We start from the raw sequence: 17,343 nt of genomic DNA on the forward strand, positions 1-17,343 counted from the left end.
GTGTGTGGAATTCACTACCACAGAAAGTAGCTGAGGCCAAAGCATTGTGTGATTTCAAGAAGAAATTAGACATGGCTCTTGGGGCTAAAGGGGGGAAGGTGGGATCAGCATATTGAATTTGATCAGCCATGATCATAATGATTTTTTAAAATTCATTCGTGGAACATGGGCGTCGCTGGCTGGCCAGCATTTATTGCCCATCCCTGGTTGCCCTTGGGAGGGCAGTTGAGAGTCAACCACATTGCTGTGGCTCTGGAGTCACATGTAGGCCAGACCAGGTAAGGACGGCAGATTTCCTTCCCTAAAGGACATTAGTGAACCACATGCGTTTCTCCGACAATCGACAATGGTTTCATGGTCATCCGTAGCTTCTTAATTCCAGATCTTTTTTATTGAATTCAAATTCCACCATTTGCCCTGGCAGGATTCAAACCTGGGTCCCCCAGAACAGATCAGATCAGCCATGATCTTATTGAATGGCGGAGCAGGCTTGAGGGGCTAGATGGCCTACTCCTGCTCCTATTTCTTATGTAACATTAGCTGAGTTTCTGGATTAATAGTCTAGTGATAATACCACTAGGCCATCACCATCGCGGAGCAGGCTCAAAGGGCCGAATGGCCTCCTCCTGCTTCTAGTTTCTGTGTGTGCCATTCACCTTTTCAAATGACTAATTTATGATGTTTGTGTTGCCTCCAGGCGTGAGTACCCACCTCAGATCACACCCAAAATGATATTACTCGAGTGGTGTCGGAAACAGAAGCTTCCTCAACCAGTGTATGTGACGGTAAGTTTTCAACCGTTAGTTTGTTCTATGATTTACACTTTCACACAATGCAAGCAAGTTTTTAACTGGGCTCTACTTTGGTATGCTAAAAGAATACTGCTTAGTAAGGGTGTGCACTGTAGCAGACTTGTTTAAGTGTTGGTGTTAATTTGCTTCATGTTTGGATCCAGTTGAACAGAACTGGCAAGTAAAACTCATTTTAGCAGCAGGTAGAAGGTGAACAACTTTCTTTCTTCATTGGAGTTGAATCCTCATCATGATCACTTCTTTAAAAGCAACTGATCACGTTTTCTCACAAGCTGAAAAAGGCTAAGTACCTGACTGTGCTGCAATCGGACATTTGGAATGAGGACAACAACATATCATTTGGGAATATTAAAGGGTTTTTTTTCAATGAGATGCGTCAAATAACAAAAAAACCTAGTCTTATAGCGAGGCAACACTTGGATCATAGAAACCCAACTTCAAACTGAGGAGTCAATAGTTTCAGATTTGGAATTCCCTCCCTCCCCGACCCATTTTTATCCCTTTTTTCTTTTGTTTCAGCATTCCCCTCCCCCACTCGCTCACAAGGCTATTTGTCTTTTGTTCTTTAGTTTTGCTTTAACACAACTGACCTTTATTCCGCAGTTAACATTCTGCTTTATGCCGCTGTCAGCACCTTCTTTAGTCTTTAACAATATCATTAACACTCCCTTTGTTTTGTGCCTTTGTGTAATCTCCCCCAGTTCCCACCTACCCCATACCTTCTACTCTGCCCCAGACCCTCTCTAAAGAGTATAAAATCTATCACATTTTTCCCTCTCCTTAGCTCTGAAATACAGACTCAAAACACTGTTTCTCGCTCCGCAGTTGCTGCCTGACCTGCTGAGTTTTTCCGGCATTTTTTGTTTTTATTTGAGATTTCCGTCATCCACAGTATTTTGCTTTTACACTAAACTGGGGAGCTCCTTTAAATTGTACCAGATTAACTGGGCAGACTTTGCCATTCTAAATTCTGATCCAACTGAGATGATTGATTGGAGTGATTAACTAAGATGCTTAACTGAACATAGAACATAGAAACCCTACAGTGCAGAAGGAGGCCATTCGGCCCATCGAGTCTGCACCGACAACAATCCCACCCCAGGCCCTATCCCCACAACCCCACATATTTTACCCCACTAATCCCTCTAACCTACACAGCCCAGGACACTATGGGCAATTTAGCATGGCCAATCCACCTAATCTGCACATCTTTGGACTGTGGGAGGAAACCGGAGCACCCGAAGGAAACCCACACAGACATGGGGAGAATGTACAAACTCCACACAGACAGTGACCCGGGAATTGAACTCGGGTCCCTGGAGCTGTGAGGCAGCAGTGCTAACCACTGTGCCACCTTGCCGCCCTGGGTGTTTTGTTCTGTACTGGATGCGAGGACCTTTAAATAATTTATTTAGCTGGGTCAAAAGCAAGCAAAAACAGGTGCTGGAAACCTGAAAGAAAGATAGACAACGCAATAAACACCCAGCACCTGTGGAGAGAGAAACAAGAGTTAATGATTCAGTTTGATAACAATTTTATCAGAGCGGGAAGAAGTTAGAATTCTTTACTTCCGCTCCTTCTTTTCACCAGCTGATAAAACTCTGATTTCTGACGGTTTTGATGAAAGGTCGGTGACCTAAAATGTTGGCCGGACTTCTCCGATCTCGCGCGCCCCACTACCGCTGCCAGTGAGAAAGGAGAATTTGGCGCTCAGCAAATAATCCCAACAGAGGGTGAGGTCGGAGAATCCCAGCCTCATCTGAGTATCTACCTCCACAGATGCTGCCCAACTTGCTGGATGTTTCCAGCAGGTTTATTTTTATTTTTTAAATGGATGTTTAAAAGTAAAGTTTATTTATTAGTCACAAGTAGGCTTACATTAACACTGCAATGAAGTTACTGTGAAAATTCCTTAGTCACCACACTCCAGCGCCTGTTGGGATACACTGAGGGAGAATTTAGCATGGCCAATGCACCTAACCTACACATCTTTGGACTGTGGGAGGAAACTGGAGCACCCGGAGGAAACCCACGCAGACACAGGGAGAACATGCAAGCTCCACACAGACAGTGACTCAAGCCGGGAATTGAACCTGGGTCCCTAGCGCTGTGCCACCATGCTGTTTTGTTCCAGATGAGGCACAAAGACCTTCAGAGAGATTATTTAACTGGATGTTCTGTACTAGGCCTAAACATCTTCAGACAGATCATTTAACTGGACGCTTTGTTCTGTACCAGGTACAAAGGCCTTCAGACAGATTATTTAATTCAGTCGTGACAGTAGCAGACAAAAACTACAGCTCCTCCTGTTGGTAAGTGATGTGGAGGTTGATTTTACTTAACCCTGCTCCTGGTTCCAAAGACCAGGTTGGTCCAAAATGTCCACTAGGTACTTTGATCCAGTCCTGTGATAAACATGTTGTTACAATTGGTTAGATAATTATTAGCAGATGTTTTAATTATATAATTATTTAAAGTCAGCCTGACATTTTATTTTGCAGTTTCTTTAAGCACTGAATTTAAGCTAAATGTAACCTACTCTAAACACGTCACCCTATGAAGATATAAAGTTGTGTTTAATTAGTAACTAAATGTTAACAACATGCTTTACGGAATGCAGACTCTTGCACCAGTAAAGAAAGCTATGCTAAAAATTAGTTAGCTTATAAAAAACAGTTTGAGAGAATACTTATACTTAGTGCTTTGTCGAGCTTCCACTGCACAGTGTGATGACGTACTGAGAATATAGCATTATGAAACGGCAACATTTGTCAAAGCTACTAGAAATATTAGATGTAGAAAATAGGTCAGATCCTTGTCGAATGAGGTAGAATAGCTGTGACCTGCTGAGTTCCACCCAGACTGATAGATTCTCGAAGGCTGTCACCTTTCAGAAGGAATGTTCAGATCCACCAATTCTCCTGGCTATTTGCTGCAATGATGTGGAGATGCCGGCGTTGGACTGGGGTAAACACAGTAAGAGTTTTAACAACACCAGGTTAAAGTCCAACAGGTTTATTTGGTAGCAATGGTATTTGCTACCAAATAAACCTGCCGGACTTTAACCTGATGTTGTTAAAACTCTTACTGTATTTGCTGCAAGCCACCCATGATGCTGCACTTACCTTGGGCACTTTGCTGATGTCTTTGGAATAATGCAGCCGTCCCTTTGATGGTTTCAGGTTGTTAATGGGCAAGATTCCGTGCCCAGAAGAAATTATTGGTATGAAGCTGTTTAATGGCCAAGAGACCACATTCGTAATGAATTCAGTTTCTGCAGTTTGTTGCTTGCATTGACTAATAAGTAGAGTCCCATTTGATAAAATAAATGGATCATTCGGTCCACCTCATTCAAGTAAAATAAAATAGTTTTTAGCTTATTGAAGTTAGGGAATGAAGCTCTCCCCATTTCAGGCACATTGATAACAAGTAAACCTGTCAGGTATAACAGACTTCTTACTGTACTTACCCCAGTCCAACGCCGGCATCTCCACATCAGGTATAACAGAACCAGGTGCTAAAGTAAAGTCCCATCTAATTCAGCCCTACTCTAGTGGAATGACATTCCTTCCATTTCCCACTCGCAGCCAACCATTTTGTGGCATTTCTGAGTAAGTAGAACAATTCTTAAGTAGAACAATTTTGCACTATAAACCCATGTCTGCTGGGAACTGGATTAAGGTTGTCCATAAAGCAGCAAAGGCTATGAGCCCTGACCGCATTCTGGTGGCAGTACTGAAGACTTGTGCTCCGGAACTAGCTGCATGTCTAGCCAAGATGATTCAGTACAGCTGCAACACTGGCATTTACCTAACAATGTGAAAAATTGCCCAAGTATGTCCTGTCCATAGAGCGCAGGACAAATCCAACCCGGCCAATTGTCACCCCATCAGTCTGTGCTCTGTCATCAGCAATGTGATGGAAGATGCCATTAATTGTCCTATCAAGCTGCAGGAGTATGATGGATACTCTCTCCACTTGTCTAGATGAGTGCAGCTCCAAAAACACTCAAGAAGCTCAACATTATCCAGGAGAAAGCAGCTCACTTATCTGGCATCTCTTCCATCAACTTGAACATTTACTCCATCCAACAATAATGCACAGTGGCAGCACTCTGTACCATCTACAGGATGAACTGAACCAACTCAACAAAGCCCCTTCGACAGTAGCTTCCGGACTCACAACCTCTACCATCTAGAAGGACAAGGACAGCAGACACTTAGAACTACCACCACCTGCAAGTTTCTCTCCGAGTCATTCACCATCCTGACTTGAAACTGTATTGGCATTCCTTCACTGTTGTCTTGTCAAAAGCTTGGAAGTTCCTTACGGCACTGTGGCTGTGGAATGCGGTGGTTCAAGAAGGCCGTTCGTCACCACCTTCTCGAGGACAATTAAGAACTGGCAAGAAATGTTGACCTCGCTAGCAATGCCCTTCCCAGAGAGACTAATAAACTCACTTCACGTAGGACCCTTACTGCAAGTATTGTTTCTTGCGCACTATACAGACAAAGCATACCATTGATAGAGAAGGAAAGGAGAGAGTGCAGAATGTAGTGTTACAGTCATAGCTAGGGTGTAGAGAAAGATCAACTTAGTGCAAGGTAGGTCCATTCAAAAGTGATGGCAGCAGGGAAGAAGCTTTTCTTGAGTGATCTCAGAGTTTTGTATCTTTTTTCTGATGGAAGAAGGTGGAAGAGAGTATGTCTGGGGTGCGTGGGGTCCTTAGTTATGCTGGCTGCTTTTCTGAGGTAGCGGAAAGTGTAGACAGGGTCAATGGATGGGAGGCTGGTTTGCCTGATGGACTGGGCTTCTTTCACGACCCTTTGTAGTCCATGCAAGTGAATTCTGAGTCGATGTCTTATTTTTCTCCTGGTGAAACAATGGGGAAGCAGTTGGCACAGCTCTCCTTGGCAGCATGGTCGAGAGTGGCAGGTGAACTTTTATTTTTCTATCTAGTCAAATGCCTTCTCGGTAACTTGGGAGACTTCCCCTCTACAAGTGGTCCCTGCACCCATAACCCGTTCACTTGTAGGTTTCTGATCTCAAACGATTGGAGTTGTTGAACTCGGAATGCATTTGTACAGATTAGAATTGGTCCGGGGGGGAGGGGGGGAGTCATTGGAATAATGGTTTGAGGCATGTGTATAACAGCATGGAGTGGCAATCTTCCCAGATTTGGTTGCATCGCCGTCAGGAAGGAGAAAATACCCCTTCTCTCTCTGCAGCAATTTGGTGGGTTAACATTGTGTAGCCGGCTGGACTGATCAGAGGTTCCCTGTAATCATAGAATCCCTACAGTGCAGAAAGAGGCCATTCAGCCCATCGAGTCTGCACCGACCACAATCTCACACAGGCTTAATCCCCATATCCTGCTAGTTCCCCTGACACTATGAGCAATTTACCGTGGCCAATCAACCTAACATGCAAATCTTTGGACTGTATGGGGACATGGACGCTGCTGTGTTTTAAGATAGGGATGCGCCAATTGGCCTTGTTGCTGTTGAGGAGAACATTGATCAAGGATTCCATTCTTGGGTAGCTGTTATGTGTGTCCATCCTGCTGCCCCAGTCAAGATCAGTTGGCATGCTGACACTCAATGTCTAAGCTCAGGCGTAAGTAATGTCCACTTAAGGTACCAGATGGCACCTGGCACCCATGCAACTGTACCCCCACCCCTCCCTCCCCCACATCAATGCCTTTTGGGAATTAAAAACTGACAGGAAGGGAGAGGATGAGCTGGCCAGAGGCAAAGTGCATTCCCACAGAAATATTGGTGACCAAGTCACTTCTGACCTCCTGTCACACATGTCCTACCTGTTCATTCAGAGCAACACTAACTTGAGGCTTCATGCAGATTGTTTGCCTTGGCTCTGGTTTTGCATAGGCCAATGGGGAAGGGAAAAAAATAGCTTTAAAAAGAACGTTATTCACACACAACCAAAGAAAAAGAGTCAGTAATAGTTCATCTGCTATGGTGGTAGCCTGTTTGAAACTGTTAAATCATCCAGTTCAGTTGCTGAATATTTGAAGAATTATTTAGGCTTCTAAAAAATCTCTAAACCCCTTCCTTCCCTTCCAGGTTTTATGTGATTGCTTTGAAAGCAAGTCCTAGAAACCTGTGCTCTCCAGCCACTAGACTTCATCCTAGTCGTGCACGGAAAGATTAGAAAGCGTTTGGCCAGATATTTTGTGAAAGCATCTCCTGATGTTGAACAGTAGGGGGCTGTCATTCCTACCATGTTGGACAATAAATCCTGTCTCAAACATCAGAGCTCGGGAATTTTGACTCCAGAGCTACTGAATCAAATGTTGAGGAGGTTAAAGATGTAACAGCCAGAGAACAGACTGTCCTGATATGTGTACTTAAAGATTTTAGTGCTTACCCTCGGGAATGCATTTATTAGCTTTCGTCAAATAGATGCCATCAACACAACTGAAGAAAAAGTTTGGAATAAAAACCTGGCTTCCCCGTTATTCAAGTGCAGGGGTAAGAGTTTGTGACTTGCCCGTGCTGGTTCTGTTGGTGCTACCATCTAATTTACCATGTCTATAGCATAGCACCAAGTGTCTGCCAGCTGCCCTCTGTGCCTGGCAGGGGTACGAGCAGCGTTGTGCTAATAGCATGTGGTGCAATCTGCCTTCTGCTCTTAAAAGACTGTCTGTCCCTCTTAAAGGAAAGCTGCACTGAATAATAATGCTATAATTTGAACCATGGAAGACTGGGCGGCGTGGTGGCAAGTGGTTAGCACAGCTGCCTCACAGCACTAGGGTTCAATTCCAGCCTTGGGTGACTGTGGAGTTTGAATGTTCTCCCTGTTTCTGCATGGGTTTCCTCCAGGTTCCTCCCACAGACCAAAGATGCGCGGATTAGGTGGCAATGCTAAATTGCCCCTTAGTGTACCCAAGATGTGTAGGGTAGGGAGATTAGCGGGGTAAATATGTGGGGTTACAGTGATAGGGCCAGGGTACAGTGGTCTGTCGGAGGTTCAATGACTCGATGGGCCAAATGGCCTCCTTCCGCACTGTAGGGATTCTAAGATGGAACATTAGATCTAAGAGGGTTTCCAGAGGGATATATGTGGCACTGGAGGCCTTAGTGATGAAGATGGACAAGAGGAGAGACTCCATAGTTCTGTGGGAAGCCCTCGGAGATCACCCTCTGAATAGAATAGGAACAATTGGCCAGGAAGAGTTGGACCTGAGGGCCTGGGAACAGTGCCACAAGAAGTGTAGTCACCTCCCATGGGTGGTCAAGGTCAGTGAATGCAACTGCACCAATTATCTCCTATCCACTGGATTATCAGCCCCTTACTCTGCGCAATGCACCACACCATCAGCATTCCCTGACATTCAGAACTCGCTCCTCACATCCAGACGCGCTCCCTCATACTCTCACACTCATCAATGCTGCCAGCCTCAGGCCCATGTCCCTCCAGTTATTCAGCAATGGCAGCCAAGCACAGTGCCAAGTAAACACTGACATTTTGCCATTTCACTTGCAGGACACGTTAGCACATAATAGGAGGGAGCACGGGTTGGGGGGGAAGAGACCTCCATCCCCTGAGCCGATGGAGGAGTTGTTTCTTTGAACTTTAGAGCCAGCTGCGATAGAGTGTGTGTGCGCCATCCAGCGTTGCTGAGAATATTGAGGGTGATGGCATGTTCCTGTTCTCTGTCAAGTCTCAATGGCCAGCTCACCTCATCCTGCTCTCTGACACAGTGAGGCAGCTAATGGTGTGATTGTGGACCTATTGCTTTCACCTCAAGCCCTTTCTTCACACCAAACTTCTGATGTGCTGTTTTCAGACACCCAAGAACTGCTGCCTGCCCAGCCACAGGAACTCCAGGAGGAAGAGAACAAGCTATAGTACAGCACCGATAAAAAGGCCTTGTCACTTGATCTGACATTAGGAGGCTCCCAGGCAGATATTGAGGCTGCACATACCATAAAAGGCAGTATAAGGTTGGGATCAGCTCGTAGTGAGTCATTTGGTATTAGTGAGTTTCAAACGGGGCAGAGAGAAAAGATGGTTCATTTGCCAGCTCACCGGAGGGCAAGGTCACAGGCAGAGAACACGGCACAGTGGTTGGCACTGCTGCCTCACAGCGCCAGGGACCCGGGTTCAATTCCCAGCTTGGGTCACTGTCTATGTGGAGTCTGCATGTTCTCCCCGTGTCTGCGTGTGTTTCCTCCGGGTGCTCCAGTTTCCTCCCACACTCCAAAGATGTGCAGGTTAGGTGGATCGGCCATGCTAAATTGACCCTTAGTGCCCAAAGATGTGTAGGTTAGGGGGATTAGGGAGGGTTATGGGGATAGGGTCAGGAGGTGGGCCAGGGTAAGATGCTCTTTCAGAGAGTCAATGCAGACTCAATGGGCCGAATGTCCTCCTCCTGCACTGTAGGAATTCTATGGTTCTGTCCGTGAGGATCATAGCATCATAGAAACCTTACAGTGCAGAAAGAGGCCATTTGGCCCATCAAGTCTGCACCGACCACAATCCTACCCAGGCCCTACCCCCATATCCCTACACATTTACCCGCTAATCCCTCTAACCTACACATCTCAGGACACTACCGGGCAATTTTAGCATGACCAATCAACCTAACCCACACATCTTTGGACTATGGGAGGGAACCGGAGCACCCGGAGGAAACCCACGCAGACGCGAGGAGAATGTGCAAACTCCACACAGACAGTGACCCAAGCCGGGAATTGAACCCGGGTCCCTGGAGCTGTGAAGCAGCAGTGCTAACCACTGTGCTACCGTGCCGCCCTATGCAGCAACGCCCTCTGCCAAATCCAGGAACTCACCCCAACACCTGCAAAAATACTCCACACTACTTTTTAAGGACTTTTTAACAGCTGCGAATTAATTCACCTGCATGTTGGATGCCTGGTCTTTTAAAATAGCACTGGTGTGGGTCCGATCTTGCTCCTGACCTTTGTAGATTCAGCCATGTGGAATGACGTGCACATTTATTTGGCGAGCCTGCATGGTCTGTATTAGGAAGTTGGGCAGCCAACAGGGCTGTGTGACGTCAGGAACTCCCGCGCAATGCCTTTCACAAGTTAACTCACCGTGTGGGCCATGTCAGAAGCAGTCAGTGGTGCAGCTAGCCCAAGCAAAAGGGCACTCAGTTTCCATAGCGTCACCTCCAGCAGTGCTACTGCAACCAAATTTGCACCCTTTATCTTTATATATGAAGAACATTTCCAGTTTTACAGAAAAATGCATAAAGCGCAAGATGAATGATAAATTTGTACAGGACGTTGGCTGGGCCATCTATACAGAATCATAGAATGGTTACAGCACAGAAAGAAGCTAATCGGCCCTTCACATCCATACTGGCCCTCTGCGACAGCAACCCAACTAGTCTCACTCCCCACAGAGCCCTGTAAATCTCTTCAGATAATTATTCAGTTACCCGTTGATGCACTGTTTGCTGATTTGGGAGCCTCATAATAGAAAGGGGAATAAGATCTTGTATCTATTTAGTGTGGAGATGATGGCCTAGTGGTATTATCGCGAGACTATTAATCCAGAATCTCAATTAATGTTCTGGGGACCCGGATTTGAATCCCGCCACAGGAGGTGGTGGAATTGGAATTCAATTTATTTTAAAATCTGGAATTAAGAATTTACTGATGACCATGAAACCATTGTCGATGGTCGTAAAAACCCATCTGGTTCCCTAATGTCCTTTAGGGAAGGAAATCTGCCGTCCTTACTGGCCTACATATGAATCCAGAGCCATAGCAGCTCAACTGCCCTTCAAGGGCAACTAGGAATGGGCAATAAATGCGGCCCAGCCAGGGATGCTCATGTCCCACAAATGGATAAAAAAAAGAGGCAAACTCTGAAACCCAGAGTTATAAATGTGAAGTGAATTTATAAACTTATCAGGACGACTTTCTTTTGGAATGAGAAATCATGCTTTTTTTTTCTCAAATCTTTGCTTAATCTTCAAATTAAATCATTGTGTTTGAACCCAATCTTGTGTATCTTAACTCTGTCTGAAAATTGTCCCGGTTGTTGTGTCACCGTGCAGTGCCACAGAGCCACATGGCACAGCTTTGCTGCATGTTGCCACACTGCTGACTGCTACCTGGGCTTTTTAATGAGGGATAAACTCCGATGCTTCCCCGCTGGGTGGAATGATGCAATTGACACCTCGCAGTAACAGGTACAGAACACTAGTGACCACAGGACCTGGCTGCTCACCCACCTCCCTCGCCAGCTGAGGAATGTAACGTTTCAAGGGACTGAACCAAGGCATTGGCCTGGGAAAGGAAACAGTACAAGTTTAGAAAGAGTAAACTGGTTGTTTTCCAGCTGGACCGAGCAGGTGAGAATTTGTTTGACCCTGACTCTGTCCAGCCAGTTCATCTTTTAAACGGGGATGTGGGCATCACTGGCTGGACCTAATTGCCCTTGAACTGAGCTGAGTGACTGGTCGCTAATATTGGCAAGCTCCCTCGGTCTCTCTCGCCTGGTACAATGTACAAGGGTAAAGTGTGACTATTTATAGTCAGGTAGCAGCAAATAACTGAACACCAAGCAAATGATTAACATATTTCTAAAAAAAAAACTCAAAACAAAAATCCCTTTGTCCTCCTGTGTTCTGACTTGACGTGCGCTCAGTTCCTGATCTGAACTTTTCAGACTGATTATTGAAAGCCCAGCTTAATCCCTCTTCGTTCATTTGTTTTTATTTATTCATTAATTGCTGAAGGGCTGTTTCGCTTTAAGAAATTAGGTCTTTAATAAATTACTTTGCCCTTTCTGTAATCTGTTTGAGTGAGAGTAGTTTTTTTTATTGGGTCCATATGCTCAAATGATAACTGGTCACAGACAGCACATCTGTGGAAAGCATTCCTTATTCCTTTCATTGCTGTAGACTGCAGCATTTACGCAGCTGGATTGAACTAACATTTAGTTAGGATCACTTTATCGTTCAAGTTTTTGTTGGAGCAACTGCATTATACCTTAGTATCCAAATCAAAATGTATTTGTGTAAATGCCGGCTTTGTCAGGAATAAGATTTTTTAATAGGATGAAACAGCCTGATATTGGAATAATTGAATTGAATTTTTTGATGAAGTGACAGAGAAGATCCATGAAAGGGTAGTGGATTTTAGGAAAGCTTTTGACAAAATGCCACCTAAAAGGCTGCTTAACAGGAGGGTTCAGTGTCAGCTTGGTTAAAGCATTGACTTAAGAACAAAATAAAGCGAGTCATGGTAGATGGTTGTTTTTCAGACTGGAGGATGGTTGACAATGGTATTCCAAAGTATGAGGACCACATCTTTTTTAGATCTATATAAATGATTTGCATACTGGAATAGAGTAAAATTTCAAAAGTTGCCAATGATACCAAACTAGGAGGTGTGGAAAATGGTGAGGATAATGCCAATAAACTACATTGTGTTGTGTGGCACTGTGCTAAATGGGATAGATTGGAATAGATCTAGCAACTCAAGACTGGGCAGCCATGAGGCACTGTGGACCTTCAGCAGCAACAGAATTGAATTCAACACAATCTGTAACCTCATAGCCTGGCATATCCCCACTCCACCATTACCTCCAGGCCAGGGGATCAACCCTGGTTCAATGAAGTGTGTAGGAGGGCATGCCAGAGGCATCCCAGGGCATACCTAAAAATGAGGTGTCAATCTGAATAAGCTACCAAACAGGACTACTTGTGTGCCAAACAGCATAAGCAGCAAGTAATAGACGGACCTAAGCAATTCCATAACTAATGGGTCAGATCTAAGCTCTGCAGTGCTGCCACATCCAGTCATAAATGTTGATGGACAATGAACTCATTGGAGAAGGAGGCTCCACAAATATCTCCGTCCTCAGTGACGGAGGAACCCAGTACATCAGTGCAAAAGATAAGGCTGAAGCATTTACAACAGTCTTCAGCCAGAAGTGCCAAGTGAATGATCCATCTCTGCCTCCTCCAGAGTTCCCCAGCATCCCAGCTGTCAGTCTTCAGCCAATTCAATATCAAGAAACGGATACTGGATACCGCAAAGACTATGGGCCCTGACAATATTCTGGCAATAGTACTGTGCTCCAGAACTTTTTGCACCCCTAGCAAAGCTGTTCCAGTACAGCTACAATACTGGCATCTACTTGGCAATATATAAAATAGCCCAGGTCTGCCCTATATACAAGAAGCAGGACAAATCCAACCCAGCCAATTACTGCCTCTTCAGTCTACTCTCAATGTAAAGTGATGGAAGGGGCCATCAACAGCACTATTAAGCAGCACTCGCTCAGCAATAACCTGCTCACGGATACTCAGTTTGAGTTTTGCCAGGGCCACTCAGCTCCAGACTTCATTACAACCTTGGTCCAAACTTGTGGAAAAAAGCTGAACTCCAGACGTGAGGTGAAAGTGACCAATATTTGACCAACTGTGGTATCAAGAAGCAAAACTTTGGAGGTCAATCATCTCAGCTCCAGGACATCACTGCAGGAGTTCCTCAGGGTAGTGTCCCAGACCTAGTAGCCATCTTAGAATCATAGAATCTCTATAGTGCAGAAGGGAGCCATTCGGCCCATCGAGCTTGCACCGACAATGATCCCACAAAGTCCTATTACTGTAACCCCAACCCCCGGCTAATCCCTGACACGGGGCAATTTAACATGGCCAATCAACCTAACCTGCACGTCATTGGACTGTGGGAGGAAACTCAGAGAAAACCCACACAGACACAGGGAGAACATGCAAACTCCACACGGACAGTCACCCAAGATCGGAATTGAATCAGGTCCCTGGAGCTGTGAGGCAGCAGTGCTAACTACTGTGCCACCATCTTCAGCTAATTATCAATGACCTTCCTTCTGTCATAAGGTCAGAAGTGAGGATGTTCGCTGATGACTGCACAATGTTCAACACCATTCACGACTCCTCAGATACTGAAGCAGTCCATGTTCAAATGCAGAAAGACTTGGACAATATCCAGGCTTGGACTGACAAGTGGCACACAAGTGCCAGGAAATGACCATCTCCAACAGAAGAGGATGTAACCATAGACTCTTGACTTTCAATGGCGTTATCATTGCTGAAACCTCACTGTCAACATGCTAGGGGTTAGCATTGACCTGAAACTGAATGGACTAGCCATATAAATACCATGGCTTTCAGAGCAGATCCAAAGCTAGGAATCCTACAGCGAGTAACTCACTCTGCCCCCTCGCCCCCCTCAAAATCTGTCCACCATCTACATGGTACAAGTTAGGAGTGTGATGGAATTCTCTCCACTGGCCTGGATGGATGCAGCTCCAACAACACTCGAGAAGCTTGACACCATCCAGGACAAAGCAACCCACTTGATTGCTACTCTTCCCACAAACATTCAATCCCTCCACCACCAACACTCAGTGGCACAGCGTGTACCATCTACATGCTGTGCTGCAAGAACTCACCAAGGTTTCTTAGACAGCACCTTCCAAATCCATAACCATTACCATCTAAAAGGACAAGGACAGCAGATACCTGGGAACATCACTGCTTGGAGGTTCCCCTCCAAGTCACTCATAATCCTGATTTGGGTCAATATATTGCCATTCCTTCACTGTCGCTAGGTCAAAATCTAGAATCTCTACAGTGCAGAAGGAGGCCATTTGGCCCATCGAGCCTACACTGACAACAATCCCACCCAGGCCCCATTCCCGCAACCCCACATCTTTACCCTGCTAATCCCCCTGACACTAGGGTCAATTTAGCATGGCCAATCAACCTAACCCGCACATCTTTGGACTGTGGGAGGAAACTGGAGCACCCGGAGGAAGCCCATGCAGACACGGGGAGAATGTGCAAATTCCACACAGTGACCCGAGGCCGGAATTGAACCCAGGTCCCTGGCACTGTGGGGCAGCATTGCTCACTATTCTGCCACCATGACCCTCCAAAATTCCTGGAAGTCCCTCCCTAACAGCGCTGTGGGTGCACCTAAAGCACATGGACTGCAGCAGTTCAAGAAGACAGTTCACCACCACATTTTCGAAGGTAAAAGAGATGGGGCAATAAATGCTGGCCTGGCCAGCGATGCCCACACCCTGTAAATGAATTTTAAAAAAGGACACAGGCCAGCAAGACAGTTAACTAATGGAATTTAATATAGAGAAATGTGACACTTCACTTTGGCAGTAGGGACAGGGAGAGGCAATGTAGACTTAATAGCATAGTTCCAAAGAGTGTGAAGGGATGCAGGGAACTTTGAAGGCAGCAGAACATAGTGAGAGAGTAGTTAGTAAATATATGCGTTCTTGGACTACATAAATGGAGGTGTTGTTTACAAAAGCAGGGAAGTTAGAGGGTATTGCATTCAGGTTATTACACTTTAGGAAAGATGTGAGGGTTCTTGTGTGGATGTAGAGGAGGTTTACCAGAATGGTTCCAAGGATGAGGGATTTCAGCTACAAGATTAGGTTGGAGAAGCTGGAGCTGTTCTCCGAGGAGCAAAAGAGATTGAGGGGAGATTTGTTAGAGGTTTCAAGATTATGACAGATTTGGATAATATAGACAAGGGAAAACTATTTTCATTGGCTGATAATCAGGAGACACAGATTTTAGGTTTTGAGCAAGAGATGTAGGGGAGAATGCAAGGAAGAACTTTTTATGCAGCGAATTCTCATGAGGTGGAACTCGCTGCCCACGAGGGTGTAGACAAATACGATGAATGATTTCAAAAGGAAATTGAATTGAAGGGAATGAACTTGTAGGGCCACATGGATAGAAGGGGGCATGAGACTGACTGGATTACTCTACAGAGATCAAATGTGCCGTCATGACTCTCAACTCAAATCAATTGCTTTCCCCATGGGGAGGCGATGGCTCAGTGGGATTATCACTGGACTATTAATCCAGAAACTCAGCTTGTGTTCTGGGGACCCGGATTCAAATCCCACCATGGCAAGTGGTAGAATTTGAATTCAATAAAAAAGATCTGGAATTAAGAACCTGCTGACGATTGTTGTAAAAACCCATCTGGTTCACTAATGTCCTTTAGGGAAGGAAATGTGCCAACCTTTCCTGGTCTGGCCTACATATGACTCCAGAGCCACAGCAATGTGGTTGACTCTCAACTGCCCTCGGGCAACTAGGGATGGGCAATAAATGCTGGTCAGCCAGCGACGCCCATATCCCACGAATGAATAAAAAGAAAGTTGGCTTAAAATGAATCTCAGACCTGTTATTTAACTTTTGTTTATCTTTCCTCAATTTTCATCCCTCCTGTTCTATGACTCGTGGAGATCTGCATTTCCTATAGTCTAAGCTATACATCAGTAAACCAGTCCCTTCTGTAGGACTTCCCAATTCACTTTGTCCTTGCCTGGCGTCTATATATGTACATTTCAAGTGTGTAGACTGCTAGATAGATGGAAAAAGCAACCAAGCCAATTTCCCCATTGAGTACGTGTTTGTTGGACCAATAATAATCCTGCTGTCAAAATGCAATGGTAAAAATGTCACGATTCCTCTTGTATGTGTTAACTGTATGGATGTGACCAGCTGCTGGTCCAGCTGTTCTCCCCCAGTCTTGTACCACACTGTCTGTTTTAACTAACTCGTTTTTCATCTTAACCGCCGTCATTATCTTTCTTTTCCCTTTTCAGGGATAAAACAAAGAAGGTAGTAGAACAGTCCACAGCGATTGTGTGTTTGCGATCTTTAGGACTTTCAGACGGAAGATTGTGTGAGGGAGAAAACCCCTTTACGCACAAGCGAAAGAGAGATGAGGAGCACGCCAGCAACACAGAAAGCACCGGTAGCACCTCCCTGGACACAAATAAAAAAAAACAGTCCATCACTGATGAAAACATGACAACTGACTTCCGGCTGTAACGCAATAGATTAGAATTTTATGAAGCGATATGCAACTCGAAGGTTTTTTATATATATATATATATATACGTCGAAGCAGTCAGTCCACCCTCTGTTTTTTTCTTGTGGCCAATCTTCCAGGAACTCTGTAAGATTTTGCTGAAATGTTGTTTTAATATGGTGGCCACATGCCTCAGGAGCAGGGGAGAGACTGGTCTGCTACAGCTGAACTGTTTGTTTTCTTTCCCTATTGGTACCTGCCTTACACAAATACGTGCAGGGTTTTCAACCCATTAACCACATCAGGGCATGCGATTTAATACTCTTTAGCTATGGCATCATTTCTACACAGGCCGTTCTATGGTTTCACTCACACCTAGAAATATTTATTTAACGTACAATCTTCATAGCTGCCATATCAATAACAGATTTCCCCCCCCATATGTTGTACCTTCCACCCCCCCCACCCTACTGCAATGTATTTTCTTTGTGTTAGGGTGTACATTCTTCTATATCTTCCTATACAAACAATATGTGAATGCTCCAAAAAAGTAGCGAAACAACACTTTCCTACTGTGTTTTTATGCATATATATATATATAGTATATAATGTATATACTGGCAGGAGGCAGGCTCAAGATGCTCATGTATCATCATATCGTTTGCTTAGAACATAAGAACATAAAA

General features: G+C 45.0%; 1 protein-coding gene across 2 annotated transcripts in view; it reads left to right on the forward strand.

Annotated features, from left to right (window-relative positions):
* dus2 (dihydrouridine synthase 2) overlaps positions 1 to 16,807 on the forward strand; it is a 108,646-nt gene extending 91,839 nt beyond the window's left edge. For both annotated transcript variants that reach the window (XM_078210912.1, XM_078210913.1), the window contains 3 exons: positions 698 to 785; positions 3,051 to 3,124; positions 16,449 to 16,807. In XM_078210912.1, the coding sequence (XP_078067038.1) occupies positions 698 to 785; positions 3,051 to 3,124; positions 16,449 to 16,677 (391 nt within the window). In that variant the 3' untranslated portion in view covers positions 16,678 to 16,807. The remainder of the gene's footprint in view (positions 1 to 697; positions 786 to 3,050; positions 3,125 to 16,448) is intronic.
* The last annotated feature ends 536 nt before the right edge of the window (positions 16,808 to 17,343 follow it).

The sequence above is a fragment of the Mustelus asterias genome, chromosome 4, assembly GCF_964213995.1.
Source record: "Mustelus asterias chromosome 4, sMusAst1.hap1.1, whole genome shotgun sequence".
NCBI classification, from domain to species: Eukaryota; Metazoa; Chordata; class Chondrichthyes; order Carcharhiniformes; family Triakidae; genus Mustelus; species Mustelus asterias.